Source organism: Pollicipes pollicipes, unplaced genomic scaffold, assembly GCF_011947565.3.
Source record: "Pollicipes pollicipes isolate AB1234 unplaced genomic scaffold, Ppol_2.1 Scaffold_2555;HRSCAF=2994_pilon_pilon_pilon, whole genome shotgun sequence".
Lineage (NCBI taxonomy): Eukaryota > Metazoa > Arthropoda > Thecostraca > Pollicipedomorpha > Pollicipedidae > Pollicipes > Pollicipes pollicipes.
In genome coordinates, this window is record NW_023596136.1 from 17,090,394 (window position 1) to 17,112,091 (window position 21,698).

The following is a 21,698-nucleotide window of genomic DNA, read 5'->3' on the forward strand; positions in this document are numbered from 1 at the left end:
TCCAATATATGCTCACGAGTATGTACAATTATTCAGGGTCCAGCAAAAGACTGTAAAAGTGGTTCGCGGTTCCCCGGGATAGGCTGGCAGCCCGCCCGCGTCCCACGCCAAACGGTGACCTCCAGTTGTACAGCGCGCCAGCCGACGGGTAACAAAACCGGGGGTGAAGCCGCTGACCGGTTTGTGGGCAGGCGCCTGCGGAGGCGGAGACGGAGGACAGCAGGAGAGGACAGGAGCAGCACGGGGAGAGGAGACACACTGGCGCAACTGTCCGGTCCTGAGAGCGGCGCTCGAGGCGCGCGCGCGCGCGCGTGCCGATGGCACACAGATGAGAGGGCGGGACGGGGCGCGCCGGCGCCGGCCGGGCCCGGGATGAGGGACGGGCCGGCCGGGGGGCGCCGCAGCCGCGCGTGCAGGGACCATCACACGGCAACAGTGGACACAACACACGGCGCCGGCCGGACGGCCCGGGGGCGGCGGGCGGCGCCGGTCCGGACAGCGCGCGCGCGCAGAAAGACGGGCCGCCGCCGGCGCGCGCGCCAGAGCGAAGGCACGACCCGGCCGGAGCGGCGCCGGCGGCCGGCAGCCCGGGAGCGGCAGAGCGGCCGTCAGTCAGAGAAGCGGCCGTCAGGGCGGTACTCAGCGTGCATACACTTATTTGGCAACAACAAAACAAGGCCAAGAGCATTAGCTATCACTACCTCCGCCGGGTGGGCCCATGTGTTGAAGAGGATCGGACAGTGTGCCAACGCGCAAGGGATTGAACTATTACGAACGGAAAACAGCCACTGTTATTCAATCGACGCTCCGTCCCGTAATATGAATCACATGAGTGTTCCGACGGGACGCGCCGCCCGTTCCGGTTCAGCACGGCGAGCCACGCGCGCACGCACACGCACTGACTAGCGTCCCACGGTCCGCGCCTGAGGCGCACGCACTTTCGCACAGCCGCGCGCATACGCACGCACTCGCGCACGTGGGGGGCGGGCGCCCGCCCGCCGGCCGCCAGCTCTGTCCGTTGAGAGGGGAGAGAGAGGGAGAGAGAGCGCGCGGCTGTTTACTTGGCGTCGGTAGCCTCCTTCTTGGACTGCAGTTCCAACGAATCTAACCGCTTCCACAGCTCCTCCCGCTCCTTCTCCCGCTTCTTCTCTCTGCAGCGGAGCGGGCGGAAGTCAGACTAGGACCGGTGATGAGTAGGGGGCGACCCGAAGAACGGGGCAACGGCGCCAGGTGGGCCAGGACAAACAACGCACAGACACGGCCACGAGCTCGACGTCGTGGCCATCCCTAACATAATATGCGTGCAGTTTCACACGGCAATTCAGGAGACTCCATTAGAACAGTCACAGTCCGCTGCACCTATCCTGCTCTGTCCAGTATCCTAGCACCCAACATCCCCCTACGCCGTCCATCCCAGCCATGGCTCATCAGTCATCCATCCAAGACATTCATCCGTGCCTGACGCCCGGAGAACACATCGCTGGAGATCTTTCTCATTGGAAGCACGTACTTTTGCCGTTCCGACTTGTAGGAGGCGGTGAGCTCGTCGAACAGCTTGCCGTTCATCTCCATGAACGTCTTGAGCACATTGTAGACCAGCGCCACGATAGTCTGGTTCCAGTGCTCCTTGCTAATCCTGAAGGTCGAGGGCACGCCATCACCCACAGGCCAGCGTGCCGCATCGCTAGCACTAGACCGGTGCCAACAATATCGCCCCGCTTACAATGAGCTCCAAAGGACTGTTGTCAGTTATAAGTGTTTTATAGTGCGTTAACTATCATGATCATTTCGCGCCCATCTATGTGACTTCAAAGTCGCAAATAGCTGGCGGCGGAGAGGAAATCGAATACTTGGAAAGCTGACCACAATGCATGAACGATTCGTCGTCGTCTTCAGACCGGCGGCTGGACGGTCCACAGGCCGTGGCCTCAGCCTCGGTACCAGAGAGGCGCCCCGCGCCGACAGCGGCAGCACCTGCGCTCCCCACACCGCAACATGCAGCCCGGCGGGCCAGCGGCTGCGCAGCGGTGACGGGGTCAGCGGCAGCACCTGCGCTCCCCACACCGCAACATGCAGCCCGGCAGACCAGCGGCCGCGCAGCGGTGACGGGGTCAGCGGCAGCACCCGCGCTCCCCACACCGCAACGTGCAGCCCGGCGGGCCAGCGGCTGCGCAGCGGTGACGGGGTCAGCGGCAGAACGGCTGGGCGCGACTGAACAACTCACAGTGGAACAACACATCTGAAACTGTTCGGTATCGCTCCTGCTCCCTTCGAAACCGCTGTAAGCTTCAACTGGATCCCGACTTTACGGCTGCTGGCATTCTCATAAGCCCCGAATACCCCACCACTGCCGTGACCGAGAGCGTGCTGGGAGTTCCGGCTCGCACCCTTACCTGTACAAAGCCGGGAACATGATGGGCAGCGTGACACTACTGTTGTCCTCGATCAGCGACATGATGTACTCATTGTTCCAAAAATAGAGCGCTCGCTCTGCCACCTGTCGGCGGGAACGGGCGTTAGCACCACGGGCTCCACCCCCGGACGTCCCGTGACTGCAGACAGGACGCTGCGGAGCGGAGCTCTTCCCACGCCCCGGCCGAGGTACAAGTGAGAGCAGAACGGAGACAAGTCACGGAGGTGGAAACACGGCTTCATGAAAGAAGACACGAGGTAAGATCCTGGCCATTTGGCATGGTGAGTATGTCCCGAGCATAAATGACCATCATCTCAGGAAGCACCTGATATGACGGTTACATTATGATACCAAGAAATAATTGCCAAATGTTGCTATAACATCTTCCTTTAAAACACATTTGTGGCATATTGAAGGCCGGCTTATTTTTGTGTGCAAACGTGGTTCTTATCACTTTCGCCACAAATGTATCTTACGCCAGCACTCCGAACATCTTGAAATGACTTAAATCCGTTCACATACATGCATTATTTAGACAATGCACAGTTAGAATACACCAGTCTTGAGACACTAGCTGTACGTGCCAATGGGTTTCCACGTTAAAGCGTCGCAAACAGGGACGGCTCACTATTCCGATCACCAGCTGGAAATGGATAATTCGGAAGCGTCCCGTTCTGGCACGTGCGTGTTCCGCTCCATCGGGCTTATAACTGCGGCACCCTGCCCAGAGCAGCGCCACAGACGGCGGGCGCCGCCGCCACACTCACCTGAAAGTGTGGACTGGAGACGCACTTTGCGATCTGGCGGAACAGAGGCTCCTGGATCCGAACAAACTGGTTCGGCTCGATCACGTCCAGTATCTCCTCGATCTCGCCGAGAAACATCACCTGCCGCCCGGCGCCGCCACGGTCAGCAGGGCACGTGCGCCGCGCCGGCTCGGCTCCAGTTACACACACACACATACACACGCACACGCTGGCGGTCGGGTGGCGGACGAGAACACCGCTACAGTGACGCAGTCACAGGTGATCAGCGTGGTGCGCTAGCTTTGAGGTAGGGTCCATTCGGTGAGGTAGGGTCCATTGAGGCCATTAGAGCCACTTCAACAGATAACACAAACAGACCGGCCAAATCAAACGGCTGACTGAATGCCATCGCCAGGCGGAAAGCCAGGCAGCCTCAGGGCGCGGCCAGCCTGCCGGATCAGCATGGACCAGCCTAAGCACTGGCTCCAGGGCTGATCAGGCGTGGCGGAAATATCCCCGCAGCCTCAGGGCGCGGCCAGCCTGCCGGATCAGCATGGACCAGCCTAAGCACTGGCTCCAGGGCTGATCAGGCGTGGCGGAAATAGCCCCGCAGCCTCAGGGCGCGGCCAGCCTGCCGGATCAGCATGGACCAGCCTAAGCACTGGCTCCAGGGCTGATCAGGCCTGGCGGAAATAGCCCATGTCATAGTAAGCAACGTCAACTGAAAAGAAATGTTATCAGCTGAAATACACCAAAATGAACGGATTGCTGAATCCACCAGTTGCACGAAAGCCATGAATAACGTTCTGATACAGGCTCCAGATTTTCGGCAAGTTTTTATGTTGACAATACCAGACCCCCATTATGCCACGAGGTCCTGGTTGAACGAAAATATCACACGATTATTGGGACATTTCATGAGAACACTTAAAGGTTCAAAGCAGTAATCAGTAATCAAAAACATTGCCAGGCGGTGCTCTGCCTGCTCCAGTATTTTCCGATCATATCACAATAACACTCCCACGCTCGCTTAACCAGCACCTCCTGATACAACATGGTCCGCTCTTTTCACTAAAAGAACTCACAACGATGAGCGCCACAGCTCATATCCGCGGAACACATCCAACCACCTCAGAATCTGTCCGCAAACACGCTCTCATCGCTAACGTCATCAGGCCTTTTAAGTCACGTTACGGTGAATGATGGGCATGAGGCGTCGGCGCCATAAACTGACCGTTACTTGACGCCACCCTTAGCCGGAAAGAAGACGTAACAACCATTTCGAGAATATCCCCGTCTCTGCCACGCAGCACCCCCGCTCATCGACGGCACGTCCACCGTCTGCGCTCTGCCCGCCTCTCCTCACTCTCCACAGCCGCCAGCAGCATCCCCAGGAGCCCTCGGTGGTGGCGGTGCGGCGACCGCGGGCGGCCACTCCACGCGTCTCGCTACGTCAGCGCGCGGCGCCGCGGCCGCGACTCACCTCTTTTTGACTGCAGGTCTTGGGCCAGTACTTGAGCAGACCGAGGATGACCTTCTCGGTGAGCGTGGGGTCCTTCTCGAGGAACTGAACCACACAGTAGGCTAGCTGGGCGTGGTACTGCGAGAGGCAACGCACCTTGTGCAGCGGGATCAGCACCTTGTTCAGAAACTGCTTGTGCTCGTGCTTCAGCGGCAGCGCGAAGCCGTTAATGATGCTGGCGGCAGCGGCGCATGACGATGGTCAGGGAACTCGGAGCGGCGTGGCGGTGGGTAGCCGGGCCTTCGCCGCCGCGGACCGGTGTCGGCCGTGGCGGTGGGTAACCGGGCCTTCGCCGCCGCGGACCGGTGTCGGTCGACGACCAGCCGGGACCATACCGCGCTCCCATCATCTCATCAGTTTATGGCAAGGAAACGACGGTGAACATGAAGACACTAATACTGCACCCAAATGTTGCTGCTGCTCATCGACTGCAACGAACCCGTGCGACGAACTAAAAGCTACGTGGAAAACAGATGGAAGACATAATCAGCCTTCAACCCACTCCTCACAACTAAAAAAAAAGACAAAAAGAAACCGGCGCCACCGAAGCTTAACCATCTCCCAAATCAATCGAGACCACCCACTAAGGCGCATAACTGCATCCATCCCGGTGAAAGCAGAGCCCAACAGTCATCGCACGCCACGGGACGTCATCCTGGTGGTCCGTGCCAGACCCGTTGTCCATCTAGCTCACCCCACCTGGGTGATACCCGCCGACCCACCTGCCCAGGATCTCCAGCAGCTCGCCCACGCCGTTAAAATGCTCCGTCTCATAGATGAAGCGCAGGAAGAAGTTGTTGATCTGTTTTCGGATGAAGGCCCGCCAGCCGAGGAACTTGCCGTAGATTCGGTGCAGCACCGTCTTGAGGAAGTCGCGCTCGCGCGGGTCCTCGCTGTCGAACAGCTGTAACAACTGCCGGGCGCGCGCGCCGCCCACGGTCAGACGCCGGGCGACCGGTGCCGCTGGAGAAGCCAAAGCCGCGCCCAATACGCGGCCATGCTCCAGCGATAAATGGCCTAAAACGTCATGGGCGCAAGGGCAGTTGACATGATAACAACCACGTCTTCCAGCGATCAGTCCGACTTGGCTGGAGACGACGCCACTTCAATACGATTGAATACGCGGCAACAAACGCCCTGCAGGGACAAAAGGGATTTTCATTTCGTTGCGTAATGTCCCACTGTTGCCCAATGACGCGACATGCATACATACATACATACATACGTACATACATACATACATACATACATACATACATACGTACATACATGCATACATACAAACATACAAACATACATGCATACATACATACATACATACATACATGCATACACACATACCTGCATACGTACATACATACATACATACATACATATATACTGTGCGCGCGTGCATGCGTGTGTATACGTTTTAAGTCACCTTGGTTCTGCAACCACAAAATCCCTGTAATTGGAACCAAAGTGCGAAAGAATGCGGGCCATTGTCTAAAGCCAGCCCGCAGCTGGCCAGGGGTCACGGCGACACAGCTGCACCTGACAAACTCACTTGCAAAACAAACTTCTGGTCTATGACTTTCTTTCCTATGTTAGGCTGGAAATCCGGCGACTCCAGAAAGCGCAAGAAGAACTCGTAGACAAGCTGAAAGCAGACACACTCGGTGTTACACAATGCGGCTAGGCACCTCCCGGACAGGCAAGGGATGCAGTGTCAGTCGCGGGAAGCACCACTGGGCTTTGGTTCTTGATCAGAGTAAGACGCAAAGAAGACCCATGGGTTTCGGAATTCTGAGGAGTCGACAAACGTCCCGATAAAATCGGTTGTGTTTCATGAGGTAGTATGATTGAAACCGTTGAAAGCCCTCTTCTCCGATCTCAATTCATTACGGGTTCATGCTGAGAACAAATGGCAACGTGCAAGCACACAGAAACGGCTCGTTGTCACTGAACTTTGGTCTGGACTACATACTGCTTGCTCATCATTTGGAGACCGCCCGACTAGGCAGCTCTGGCCGTAAGACCTTGCTCGGGAGGCTGAGATGAGGACACTCGGCACACTGGGATGAGGACACTGGGCATCTCATCAAGAGCGTGTACCGAGCAGGGGCAGTACGGTCTGCTGTGACAGACACTGGTACATATCTGGTGTGCCCGTTACTCAACATGTGCAGACCGCATGGCGGCAGCAGCGACAGACGCACGGCGACGACGCTTCGTCCGGAGCTCGCTCAGGCACAGCGTGACGCACTGACCTGCAGATGCGGCCAGGACGCCTCCAACGTGGGGTCGTCCTCCTCCGGGTCGAACTCCTGGTTCTCGCTTGGCGGCAGCGTCCGAAACAGGTTACAGCCGATCTGCAGGGCGGCGCGCAGCCGTCAGCGGCGGCGACAGGGCGGACAGGACGGGGCAGCCCGCAGAGCAGGCCACACGCCGCGGCACAGACCGCAAGCGACGGCGCGGCGCACGGCCGGCGGCGGAGAGCGGCTTCGATGACGCGTGCCACGAGGTCCCGTGTGGATCAGCCCACCGGTCACGGCTAGCGACGGGGACAACACGCCAACAGTAAACTCGCAACACACGACTTGCTAACGGAGCACGGCCAGTCACGCGCGCTTTTATACAGCCGACTGACAGGCCACACTTCGTCCCATCAGCCCGGACACGGGGCGCAGACTGGCGGGTGGCCGGACACGGAGCATGAACCGACGGCGGATCGAACACGGAGCATGAACCGACGGCGGATCGAACACGGAGCATGAGCCGACGACGGATCGAACACGGAGCATGAACCGACGGCGGACCGGAGACAGGACGCGGACCGATACCGGGCCAGACATGGGACGGAGGACCGGACACGAAGTGCGGACCGGCGGCAGGTCGGACACGGGGCGCGGACCGAAGCCCGGCCAGACATGGGGCGGAGGACCGGACACGAAGTGCGGACCGGCGGCAGGTCGGACACAGGGCGCGGACCGAAGGCGGGCCAGACGCGGGACCGGCGACAGGCCGGACACGGGGCGGAGGACCGGACACGGAGCGAGGACCGACGGCAGGCCGGACACGGAACGCGGACCACCGGCGGGCCGGACACGGGACCGGCGACAGACCGGACAAGGAGCGCGGCGGCGGGCCGGACACGGAGCGCGGACCGGCGGCGAGCCGGACACCGGACGCCGGGCGGACGGACGTACGCAGCGGATTATCTCCGGGTAGACGGCCTCGGTGAGCACGCCGCGGCCCGAAGTGATGTGGTCCACCAGCTCGTTAAGGGTGGCGCGCTTCATCTCTTTGCCCTTCAGATCGGCCACCGGATCCATGAAGTCGAAAGAGATGCAGCACTGGCGCAGCTTGCGGATGAACAGGTCCTCCTGCTCGGCCGGCGGCACATCTGCCGGTAAAAACGTAAGCGCTAGTTAGCTGCGTGACCCCCAGGCGGACGGGACTGGCCCCCTGGCGTTCTTCTCCGGTGTTGAATGAAACGCAACAAAACACGTCACGAGGCAGCGCCACAGCCCAAGGCGGTGGGTTCTATAGGCAGATGGCCTACACACACGTATAACGTCTTTACATTGCGTGCCGTAAATACACCGCTTGTTCAAGAGAGGGGGCCCAGGAATGTGCGCTGACCGTGGAGGCATTGATCTCCTGTTAGCCTTCGTCTCCGGCGCTCCCACACACAGATGTTTTTAGCTACAGTACGCGGAATGCGAAGGTGAACAGATGGCTACACTCCGGATACCGAAAATTAACCTGGGGACAAGCCGAAAACGCGCTTCCCATGATAGTTATGAACTGACCAGCAGAAGTTCGCGACTTTTCGAACAGCGAACGCCACGCATGTGATGTCTGACGCATCCAATCGCCCAATGCCCGCAGTACGTCTGGGTCTGCCATAGTCACGAATAAAAATAACAATTGACTGACGATCCGCAATATCGCTGCCAGAAATACCGCAACTGCAAACAAACTACGCGTTTCATTTGGAGTGCCCTGACAAGGTGGTACAACAGTGCCACACGACGTTCGCAAGGCAAGAACATGACGCCGACAAGAGCAAATGACGCAGGCACAACGATGGCGGATCTGACCCTGGAGCGCTCCAGCTCGTTTTGCGAAAATAAGCAGTTCTTCTGGGGCGGTCGGCAACGGTTGGAGAGAACACGATGAGTGTGTGTGTAGCATGACGACCCAGAAGTTGCCGTGCGAGTCCAGCGCAGGCCTCAGACTGAAGAAGCACATCTCGCGGCACGACTTCCCAGAACCCCTCACGACTGTAGAGCTATGCCCAGCCTGCGTGCTTACTTCCGCGCGGCCAAACTCGCGCATATCCAGGGGTCCATCATCGCACACACGTCCGAGACAGTGGGCAGACAAATAGTGCCGGACCACTGCAAGTCCCCAGTCAGCCGCGGATCGCTGAGAGCAGCGGCGCCCGTCCGAGGCCGCGAACCACGCCTGGTGCCGCCCTCACCCTCCACTTCAGGCTCTGTCACAGCGCGAGCCATCACTTACGCACTACCAAACTGATGAAAACTTGAGGTCCACTCGGCATGCATTTGCCAACGGGGTTAGAGGCAGGACAATGCTTGTGCCGGACAATGATGATGGCGATGGCAATGCCTGTGTCCAACTGCGCAACACACACTAAGCTTCAGACAGTCTGATTTCCAAACGCGCATTCATGAGAGCCTCCGGTCAATCACGATGGATCTGTCGAGGATTTGTAAATCGCGTCATTTTTGGATGAAGCGTACAGGATTTAATTCTTATCATTATCTTATTGTTTCGTGACTTGAATCGTTGGCTGTCCGAAAAAAAATATCGATCTGAATCGATAAGTCAGCGAGAAGGTAAAATGAATCCCTGTGAGTTTTGTTTCAAAACCGTGAACAAAAGTTTAAATCTGCGGGGCGGAGATAACCTGTTCCATTGAGCCGATTCAGTGTTCATGATAGGCCTCTGACTGTCAGGGCCGCCATACCAGACACACAGTCTGTCGCGCCGAGACGGTACGCTGAGGCCCACCTGAAGCGTCCGGCTGCCAAGGCCGGCACACCAGACACACAGTCTGCCGCGCCGAGACGGTACGCTGAGGCCCGCCTGAGGCGTCCGACTGCCAGGGCCGCCATACCAGACACACAGTCTGCCGCGCCGAGACGGTACGCTGAGGCCCACCTGAGGCGTCCGACTGCCAGGGCCGCCATACCAGACACACAGTCTGCCGCGCCGAGACGGTACGCTGAGGCCCACCTGAGGCGTCCGACTGCCAGGGCCGCCATACCAGACACACAGTCTGCCGCGCCGAGACGGTACGCTGAGGCCCACCTGAGGCGTCCGACTGCCAGGGCCGCCATACCAGACACACAGTCTGCCGCGCCGAGACGGTACGCTGAGGCCCACCTGAGGCGTCCGACTGCCAGGGTCGGCACACCAGACACACAGTCTGCCGCGCCGAGACGGTACGCTGAGGCCCACCTGAGGCGTCCGACTGCCAGGGTCAGCACACCAGACACACAGTCTGCCGCGCCGAGACGGTACGCTGAGGCCCACCTGAGGCGTCCGACTGCCAGGGTCGGCACACCAGACACACAGTCTGCCGCGCCGAGACGGTACGCTGAGGCCCGCCTGAGGCGTCCGACTGCCAGGGTCGGCACACCAGACACACAGTCTGCCGCGCCGAGACGGTACGCTGAGGCCCACCCGAGATCTCACCTGAGCACCGCTACCTTTACCGACCAAGCCAGCCTCGCATGCATTGCAGCCTCCTCCCATCACCCCATGGCCACAACCAATAACCAAGGTCACATCCAATAATGCCTGGAAGGGTTGAAAATTCTACGGCGAAAAAAAGTACTGCTTATCCATGTCTGGAAAAAATCATGTAAAGGGTGTGTCCCACTCATGGGGCAGATTTCAAAACACGCTCTAGTGACACACCAGGACCAATCACGTCTAATTGTATTATTTTTTAGTCCACATTACGCTGCCCACGCTTTGTAACAGCACTACGCTTCTTCCATGAGGTCACCACCGCGATCATCATGACAACCGTCGCGGCACCTCTATTGGTGCTAAGAAGGTTCGTGATTGACCCAGCGGGCGGCAAGGACCTGCTACCCAGAAGCCCATTCGTTGAAGCTTGAACCAGTGTGTCACTTTGTGATACTCCCATTCCCAGAGCCAACGCGTGCCTCGAAAAGAGGCACTGTCGCAAAGGCCATAGGGAAGAAATCAAAGCCATGGTACAAGGTTTCGTTGAATTCGCGGATAAAAATAGCTTCATGGTCGCATATCATTTTGTCTAAACAATGTTTCAAGCCTTTATAACATTCATTATGCAAACATTTTAACAAGCTGGTACGTTGCAAACGTTACAAAATGTACACGTGGAGAAGCAAGGCACATTAAATGCGTTTCCGTGCTGGTGAGCAGGGAGTCCAATGAAGTTTTTCCCGCAGGAGAGGCTACCTCAGTTTGAGATTCTGAGCTTTTCATAAGGATTTCGAGAAATCTGGGAATACTGATAAAATCGTACGCATCTGATCTAACAAGTGAAAGATAAAAAAATGGCGTTCTCACTTTGAAGATGTTAAACCTACGCATCCCCATTCCTAGTCACGCAGAAGTCGTAAGACGAGTTTCCTAGGTGCCATGTTTCGTTCACACTGTCATCTATGGCCTGTCAAAAACGTTAAAAAAACATTTTTTCTCTTAATTTCTTGCTTGTGCAAATAGCAAGCGAAATGTCATGTAATTGTGTTATATTTATAAATTCAAACCATTTCATAAATAAGAATTATGTGGTAGAGCTTTTATGTTTATGGCTTTGTATGTCATCGTAACAATTGTTAGATTCTTCGTTCCCGTTATCTTCAGCTCCTCGTACCCCGTTTCACACGTTTGGGCTTCGGTGAGCAAGGCCTTAAAGCAGCGGTGAGATATATGATGCTGTGGCACCTTCAGCCTTGTTGGTTTAGTCCTGCTTCAGTCAAGGCAGAAGACATTTTGAACTTGATGACCGATGCCTTCAACATCAACTGATTAGAGCAGTTCAGTACAAATGTGACTCTCAGGGGATAATTATTTTTGGTTACATCATGGTGAGCCACCGTCGTCGAAATCCAAGGCCTGAAGAGGGGGGAGGGGGAGGGGCGATGCCGGCGTCACTTGTCCAGGTGCGGAGCTACTCGCTATTTGCCAGATGACTGGATTATGGTGAGGGAGTCAGAATGGTCAAAAATATTATTTTGTTGTTGTTATGGGCTGAAATAGGATTGCTCACCAATGATCATTCCTTGAAAGAAACAAAATCTGAGGTAATTAATCGGGTAGAGTTTGAGTGTTGATTTATTCAAGACAGGGATAGTACACTTATCTTAGGTATGATTCAGTGAATCATGACCCAAGCAATGCACGCCTGCCTCACCCATACGTGAACTTCAAAATTTAAGCCGGTAGGTATTGTGCCAAAATTGGGAACCCTGCGTATTAATTGGCATAGTTTGTGCCAATCCAAAGGCACACACTTATAATCTTCTTGAACACTTTTTTGAACAACAGTTACTAAAAATTTTCGGTCCAACTTATGAAACATTGACTGCAAACGCATCGTACAGAAATAAAATGGAATAGGAACAAAAGGAATAAATAAAAAAGGCATAAACATCAATGCGGCATGAGTTAATGATAATCGACTCAGACGCTGCGTAATGATAAGGAACAGGCCTGGTGAACAGGAATGTCAAAAACCATAGATTGATTCTCAAAACGCTACATGTTAATGTGCACCAGAACAGAGCCGTCCAGTATTGATTCCGAATCGAACGTGAACCGATTACGAAATACTGAATGGAACGCAGGTCAGATGAGGACACGAGCGGCCGCCCGCAGGGCCAGGCGCCGGCGGAGAAGAGCGCAAGGCGCTGTCTCCGAGCAGCCGTCCGCCGCACACTGACTACCAGACGCCAGCATCAGCCACGGATATCGTCCAAAGCCGGGGATACACAGCCAGAGTCACCTTCCGCGGCGCTGTGGAATACACGACGCGAGACAAAGCCTCAATGTAAGCCACAAAATGCTGTGATTTGTAGTGTTTCGGGGCACTAGACACGGATCTTCGCCCATGCCATCTGGATCACACCAGACACCCTGCTTTTGAGCGCTGCCCATCGGCGCACATCCCAGCGACTGCACAACTGCAATTCCGGCCGAAATAGATTCCCTCTCTGGAAATTAATCTTATCACGAACCACCGAATCAATACTGTCCGCCATGGGGATAGCACACCCTTGGGAACTGCTCAGTACGTTAGCGGCAGTGGTAAGCACGCTTGGTCTAAAAAAGAAGGAATGAAAAAGCCGCTTGCGGGCAAAAGAACACTTGCACATGTCGGTAGGAACAGGACGAGGGCGGGAATGGGTCTATCAACTTGTGGAGAAACAATACGCGGCAGTGTAATCCTGAACAACCCATTAAAAACATATTAAACACCGTCCAGTTTCACACCGCCCTGGCGGCTCCCACGCCCAGGGTGCCCAGCTGCCAGTGGCATGATGAATAGGCCGGACCCTGACGCTCAGCCCCCGTGGCCACACAGACGGCAACACATGACAAGCCCATCAGGACTGGAAGGCCTGGCCAACATAGCTCGGAGCCCATTCATACAACGATTACAGTTTGCCTCAAAACTCACGTGGCCGTCCCTGACATAGGAAGACGCGACAGCCCGATAACTGCAGCACAGTGACGGTGCTGTCGGCCCCTGGTCTCGGGTCGCTCCGTTGGCTACAGCAGCGCCGTTGCGCCCCGACCAATCTGACGGCCACAGGGCCCCGACACCGCCCGGCCGATGTGTCCGACCCCAGGTCCCCAGTCTCGCTCCGGCCACTGTGCGGCCCCAGGTCTTCCCCGTCGCCCAGCCTGCACCCTGGTTTCCTGTCTCACCCGGCCGCTGTGTCGGCCCCAAGTCCTCCGTGTCCCTCCGGCAACTGCGTGGCCCCAGGTCTTCACCGTCGCCCGGCCTGGACCTGTCTCACCCGGCCACTGTGTCGGCCCCAGGCCATCCTCACAGTCGCCCCACCAATCTGTCGGCCCCGGGTGGCCGGTCGGCTCTGGACTGCTGTCTCGGGGTGGCGGCACCACCACTTGCCGGGCTTCTGTCGGCCAGCCGGCGCCGGGCGCGCCGTCACGCCGCACAGGCTACCGGCCGGCCCCTGGCGGCGCGTGCCGGTCAACCCCCGACGGCGGAGGACCCCAGCTGACGGCCGGACCGCCGCGCCCCAACGGGCACCGCACGCCGCTGGCTCGTTTGGACCTGGCGTGATTGTGGCCACGATCTTTGAAGATTGATCTGAGGCTATAATCATCAGCCCATAATATTGCCGCAGATGAAATTTTACGCCCTTGACTTGTATTTCGTTGTAACAGGCCACCAGCAGAACAGACATAAGATAACTACTGTTAAGACATAATTTCCCCAGTGTGTCGCGCAGGTGATACAAACACACCGACGGCGAATCCAAGGAAAACAAATCATCAATGACGGTTTTCATTCCTATGACCTCGGCTCACCATATTGTTGTCAAGGGACAGCTAACCCGGCATATAATCTCACGCACTACTTATTCCAGTCAATCATCAAGGACAGCTAACCCGGCATGTAATCTCGCGCACTACCCTTTCCAGTCCACCAGCGCAAGGGACGGCAAGATACATTGAGATTCCCAGGACTACAGCTACTAGATGACGCGCGCCAGGGCGTACCATGACGTTAACTAGCAGTGGAACCGCCTCCCTCCTGACCAAACCTCCCGATCCCCGCACGCAGCACTTAGCGGTACATTTGGGGCGTCACACATGATGACCTGGTCAACACCACACCAACCACACCTAACGCTGCACTACAATGTTCACAAGATCTGCAGCTGTGAAATCTCTTCGAATTCCACGCGCAACAAGCCAAAATACGCCACCAACGTGTCAGCCCGGACTGCAGCACATCTCACAGCTAGAGCGGGCGGGAATCCTTCTTCCGGGGCGCCAATTAAGCCGCAATACCTATCTAATCAGGGCTGCGGTCAGCCGCCGCCTCATCCGCGACCGATAGGCGCGGCCGGTGCAGTCGACCGTCGCGTCACAGCCACGGCAGCCACCGACGCGATTCCCGGCGGCCGCGGGCGCCGTCAGCCAGACAGCTGAGCTGGCAGCGCCAATATGCTGGCTGACAGGCGGCGCTGTATGAGCACGCCGGCGCCGCCTGGACAGGAGGACGCTGGGGAGGACGAAGCACGGGACCACTGCGCCAAAAGGCAACTGTCGCTTTTGGACAAAAGGCACGAAAAAAAACATTAAAGGACCAGTAAGTGGAGATGTGAATATAACTACTTGCCCAGTGCCTCCTGACTAAAGGGATCGAAATGATACATTACGAGACTCTGGCAGCCATCTTAGGGCAATCCCGCAATTGTCTCAGTGCACAGCGAACCTCTTTCATTGCACATGCCTGTAAAGCGTTTCAAAGCCGTCCGAAAACTACCAGCTAGAGTGAAAAGAACATCAAATACGTCGATCTTCCAAAATTGCCAGCAATGATCGCCGTATACCACTAAAACAATATACATGCCGAGGCACAAGATACCTTATACATACGTGGGGTGCAATATACATGATTTACTGCGGTACTAAGAAGGGACAAAGTCCGTCAGGAAAGGTTCTCACCAAAATAAAAAAACCGAATTGATGCACTGACTTAAAAGAGGCGACCGGCCCACATCAGTTCTTAGCATCTGCACAAACTGTCCACCTCGCAAGGTAAACGACGATATGCGTATGCGACAGATACTTCGACTTGAGCTTCTATTAACTGACGCCAGCTGAGCAGGACAGGATTTGACGGAGGCATTTACCAGAGACATTACCTACTTAAAAATTGCAGTTGTGCCTAACACAGTTGCAGTTATGTCTAATGCAGCAGCAGTTGTGTCTAAAGAACTGGATCTCGTTTTAGGACAAAACGTGAATACTAAACCAGCATTTCAGCCCGCACACATGTCAAGGGCCAGAGATATAGTCACTTTGCACTTCTGCCTCGGATCAGGGCGTCGTGCGGCTCAATCTCCGAGCACTGCCACGACAGTACCGCTTTAATGACCGGGCCTCCCATAGCGCCCACGGCAAGCTCTAAACTTTGCAAGTACCACATTGTTAACAGCCAACGGTTTGCGAAGAAATGCATTCACCGAGAGGAAATGCCGAGGCGAAAATACCACTACAACGTCCAGGCCTCCCATAAGGCCCACGGAAGGCTCAAAACTTTGTGAGTGGCGCTCAGCGTACACACAGACAGCGTACCGCTCGCAAAGACATACATTAAGCAAGAGAAAATCACGCAAATTTCTGACAAAAACACAAACCTAATATTAATAACCGGAATGCCTCGTCCTATGGCGGTCGCATCTGTCATGCATGCCACTGCAAGGCACCAAAAAAGTAATAATGATAATAATGTCACCCTCCACATTAACTTCCTGTCTTGTCTCCAACCACCAAAGCCAATATGCACACTGGCAGGACTCTAAGCGTCATCGATGAAAATGCCCTACCAGGCGTCATGAACATAAGGCTACTGTGAGTGCACTCACATCTGGTGGGAATTATTTGTACGTCACTAATACAACTTCCTGTTTAAAAATTGCAGCGCTCCATCTTTTGGAACCTGCGCAGTTTCAAAAATCGCACAGTAGTACCCTCATAAGCTGGTGTGGTAAAATGGCGCAAGTTGTTAGACGGATCTTTCGGCGCTAGCAAAGTTGTTTATTTACAGTTCACTCGTTGCATCAGACATGCGGGCACGTTCAATGAACGGTACCACACGGTCCACCAACATCCGCATCGAGAGAGCCCACCTTCCGAGAATTCAATGTTATTGACTTTATTTGTAGTGTTAAGAAATGGTACTGCACCTATTAAAAGATAGACACGAGTCATGATCTTGCAAGCAAACATGACATCATTGCTGTAGTGCCAAACAACGGAAGTGTGAAATGTCAACACATTAATTCCTTCACTCATAAAAGTGACTTAATCACGACACTTCCAAGATAAGAAAGCATTGCAACCCAGTAAATGGCGCTGCCACATAGATACTGAAGCAAGAGTTCCAGAAATTGTAATGTTGCAGATCTCCAATGCCCAGTATAGCACAATCACACCGCATTTCAAGGACAGTAATATGTTAAGCAGGCTACAGCACGAAAGGTCAGGGAAAGCACCAATACAAAAAATAAAAACGAGCCGAATTTCTAGAGCTCTGGACATTTTATATCCATAAGTAGTTGAAGCATAAAATGCTGATGTGTGCAAACCAATGGTAGCACCCGTCAGCCACGGACAATGAGCCCCATTTAGACGTCAAACATTACGTCAGGCAGAACACCCACTCAAGCACTTCTTTCAAGGCCTACAGCACCATTTCAGTGGAAGGTGACTATTCCAGATTTTTATCCCTTGCGGATTCATCGCGCGCGGCCACGATGCTAACATAGGTGGCAAAACCACCCCTAACAGTGTGCAAAGCTTAAAAATACTCCAACTAGTAATAAATCATATATTAGCAGCAGTCGTGGTGTGCAGGTCGCACAATTGACTAACCTTTGAGGAGCGGCAGCGGCACGATCTCCACATTGCTGTGGGCCTGGTAGCGAGACGAACCCTGCGACTTCCGCTGCTTCTTCTTGAGCGACTTCTTGGCGAAAGGATCGATCTTGTCCACGAACGCTGACGTGGAAGCCATGGCGGCGGCTGAGTGGCGCGGCGTTCTAGCAATCTGGCATTCCACAGCAGCGTGCGGAGCTCACGCACAGGCAGGCAGTCCTAGCAGAACCTGGCACACAGAGTAGTCAGCCTCAAATTATGTGGGTGGGCTCTCTGATGTGTCTCTCCAAACAGGTGCATTCATGTGAGTGGAAATCCATGAAGATATTGCAGGCATCTTAGAACAGATGTCGAAAGTTTACAGTGTAACACTTGAAAAAAGGATTTTGCATGGTAGTATTTATCATGAGGTGTTCAATCCCCAGAACAAGAAAACTACACAAAATGATCTCATGATGCAGCCTTGAAGATACTCAAGTCAAACTGGCTGAACTAACATTGGCTGGTGGGCATGGCACCAAGAAAATCTAAACTCAGACCTTTGAGAGGGAAAAAATGAAAAATTGTGTTCTCACATGAAGGCATGGCCAACACAGTATGTATAATTCACACACATACAGGAGTTAGGATAACCTCAATAGAGTGGATGCTTGTTAATAGCATGGTCAACAGCAGCTGGACTCACTCTGCATAGTCAGTGCTTAATATTGTCCTGTCTTTGTCTAATATATTCTATATCACAAGCACATGATTCCCAAATATTGTGGTTGCCATCAGCATGGTGCAGGGGACAGAGCGAGATACTAAGTAATCATGTTGTGTGAATATTACAGATGTGGTCAGCATAGTGCAGGAGAAAGAGAGAGATAATGAATCATCCTAGTCCACAAGCTGATGGCTGGGCATGTCAGGCTGAACAACTTCAAATCCACTATTTGCACCAGAACTCAAAGTAACTAGAATTAAATGTGTGGCAAAAGTGCAAACCTGAAATAGTTGGAATAATTTATCCCAGAGTATTCTCAACCCTTAAAATAATACTAACAAATAATGCATAGATTAGAAAATACCAGATTTGCTAAGCATGCACTATTTGTAATTTAAGACAGTCTGCATTAGTTTATCAATTTAATGAACCCAGTAAAATTGCCCCCATGAACCTTCACATGCACTGGTATGCCTCACACTTGACTGGGGCACACCTCTGTGGAATACTGCTTGAGGAAGGCAATACACAGGAGAAGACCTAGGCCTGCATACACCTAGTCAACATCACAATACCCAGGAGAAGACCTAGACCTGCATACACCTAGTCAACATCATAATACCCAGGAGAAGACCTAGACCTGCATACACCTAGTCAACATCACAATACCCAGGAGAAGACCTAGACCTGTATACACTGTCAACATCACAATACAGATTTAAATAAAATAAAAAGAAAAACAAAACTGCATGGTTTCCTTCCTTTTTCATGCATTCATTCAGTGTAATGCTGCTCTTCCTTCATCTTACTTTCTTGGATTACAGCTTGTCTAAGCATCAATAGATGGGCATCACCACTAATTTACTACCTAGTCTGCATAGCATGGTAAAATTCTGTAGCATTTTATTGTGTGCCTGAAATTTCCAGTGTAGGTTCTAAGTATGTTGGGCAGTAGCTATATCTTGTAACATATTGCGTCTCATTGCTTAAATGGTTTGCACATAACCATAGAAGGCATACTGCATGAAAGCAACCATAAGACATAGAGGCTGCTCTAGGTGCACTATTCACACCAGCATAACAGACATGGTTCTTTAACATAGAATGAACTTGTTTCTATATGCCTATTGGTTCTTATTGTGTTGCTTTTCAAAGGAGTATGGCTGAAGAACACATGCATTAATAAGATTAATGTTAATATCCATACTGAATCAATGGCTGGTAAAGACAATACTTTACATTCACCAGCACTGCTATTCAATGCATTTCATATGGCTGGCAGCTACCATACACCATAAGTGCTCCAAGATGGCATACACTAACACAGCATCATCATGCATATATCATTTCAAATTGTTGCCTTTAACCCACAGGTCTCAAAGCAAGCTATGCTCAAACATCTAAGTTTCATTAACTGACCATAAATAAAGCTGCATCACTGAGAGCTGAATCCAATAGCATGTTCTAAGCTATCAGGTAGAGGATATGTTTCAGTGTTAAGTTTCACACTCCTATTACTTTTAAGATTTATTCAACACCATTTGAACATGGGAGCTTCTGCAATCTAAGTCTATGCTAAGCAGCAACAGTACAGTGCTGCATAAGCCCTGAATACCACCATCTAATAATGAAATTTGAAGTTAAAAGCAAAACATCCTGGCAAAATTTTGATTTACTATAATGGTGAGAAAAAAAGAGATGAGTTTAGTATTTGAAAGTTGCAGGAGTGCTGAATGTGTACCAACTCAGCTGTCAGAGAAACAAGTTTGGAGGAGATGTCAGGTGTCTGCATGCAGTTCATCAAAACAGGTAGGGCACACTGATTGGGAATGCTTCTGAAAACAGTGTTCAAAAATATAAACTCAACATCCTAAATGCCTGAAATTTATATGAACACAATACTAAAAATTATATCTTAAAATGCCATCTACCTACACTAATTTACACAACCATCCTCGCTTCTGTTATATGATAGCAAATACAGATATAAACACACTGAGCAACTAATGTCCATTACAGCCTTCCTGAAACCTCTCTGAAATACTGCCTTTCAATTTGGAGCAGGTCTGAGGAGGATCTGGCCAAGCTTTGTTGAGTTTGGATGGGGTTGGTGCATCCAAAGAAGCAATCAGGTTAGTTTGGAGGAGCTTTGAAGAGGCTAGAAAGGCATGAGGAACAGATTGTCTGTAACCCCACCTAATACCTCTGTTGTTATGCTAATTAAATGTAAACTTTAAACCCTCTCTGCACCTACCATATGCCTATCTGCCTATTTGTATGCTGACTAAATATAACCTATATTTACAAATGTTTATGATTCTAAATACTGCTGTACATCATCTCTCAAAGTTGCAATAATCTCTCAGCAAACATGAAAGCTATCATAAACATATGTTATTTAGCTAGCAGTGCAACTTGCATTAGCCATTATATTAGGCATTAAGTTTGCACGTAAAAAGCATTGATACTGACTGAGCATCTTGGTAATGTTCCTTTGACAGCTTATGTGATAGACAACCAGTCATCATTGAGGTTGTTCATACCTTGTCTACTACCATAGTATGCAGAATATAGAAGACTGTAATACTTCATCAACTGTTAAGGAAAATCCCTGTTAAAGCCAAGCACAAACCGATAGCAAGGGCATAGAATGTGCATACCCTGAGTAGGAACTATACAATAATCTTCAAATAAATGAGAAGTTTTAGCTTTCTTAGGCTTCAATCACATATTGGTACCCACACCTCCCCACTCCCCCCCCCCAAACAACCAATCAATCGGCATTGAGCAGACACCATTGACAATGTGGCTTTGCTCCAGGCAATACAAATTCCATGAAGATTAGCAGGTCACTGTCAAGATGCATGAATGGCCCAGGGTCTAGATAGTGGTAACTCATAGCCTGAGATGACACCTCAGTGTAAAGGTAAGATACACTAAGCAGTGTAAATTACAACTTAAATCCTTGTAGCCAAACTAGATGAAAACCTGGGAACCACTACAATATCAGCATACTTTGTGCATGTACTATACAAAATGAAGTATGGACTGATAGCAGGAATCAGTTGCCACCCTATTTCAAATTGCGGCATCACTAACCACGGCAGTGCAAAGTGAAATTCAATTAAAAACTATTCCTGCCAACCACCCAAATTAGATGTCTCCACCCTCTATCAGTGGCTAATTCCTAAATTAAACAATAATTTGTGGACGTATTTACAACAATTACAACCTGTGGACACCATCTAACTATACGACACGCTTGCGAATGTCCAGGGGTAACTTGAAAAACACGAGCCAACGAGACATGTCGGTGGCAAGCACGAAACGGAGACAACTGTGGCGCCCTCACAACCCATGGGACACAAAATGGCTGATTATACTTACCTCTTCATTCCTCTCTAGCGGCAGGTACTTGGCATACATAAATACGCCCAAAACTACAACTTTATATCAAATATCACAGACAGGGCACTTAGACCAGGTTCTCTCGAGGCATTACCTCCCTTCCACCACCACACAAATTAACGTAAACATGCGAGGATCCACGAGAATCTGCGAAAATTGCATAGTTGTGGACAGTGCAGAATTCAAAATATTCACGCATCTCTTGATCTTGTAAAATAAGTTTTAAAAATGCATTGAAATAACACTTTTACGACT

At 52.4% G+C, this 21,698-nt stretch overlaps 1 protein-coding gene across 1 annotated transcript; it reads right to left on the reverse strand.

Moving 5' to 3' along the window:
• Positions 1 to 545: 545 nt before the first annotated feature.
• Positions 546 to 21,581, reverse strand: wdb (serine/threonine-protein phosphatase regulatory subunit widerborst). The gene is made up of 11 exons (XM_037220984.1): positions 21,423 to 21,581; positions 17,327 to 17,558; positions 7,870 to 8,066; positions 6,931 to 7,032; positions 6,228 to 6,320; positions 5,404 to 5,594; positions 4,643 to 4,856; positions 3,181 to 3,300; positions 2,394 to 2,497; positions 1,511 to 1,636; positions 546 to 1,151 (listed from the first exon to the last, which is right to left on the reverse strand). Exons 2-11 carry the CDS (start codon positions 17,466 to 17,468, stop codon positions 1,058 to 1,060), a joined length of 1,383 nt encoding a protein of 460 aa, XP_037076879.1. The 5' UTR covers positions 17,469 to 17,558; positions 21,423 to 21,581; the 3' UTR covers positions 546 to 1,057.
• Between the last annotated feature and the right edge of the window lie 117 nt (positions 21,582 to 21,698).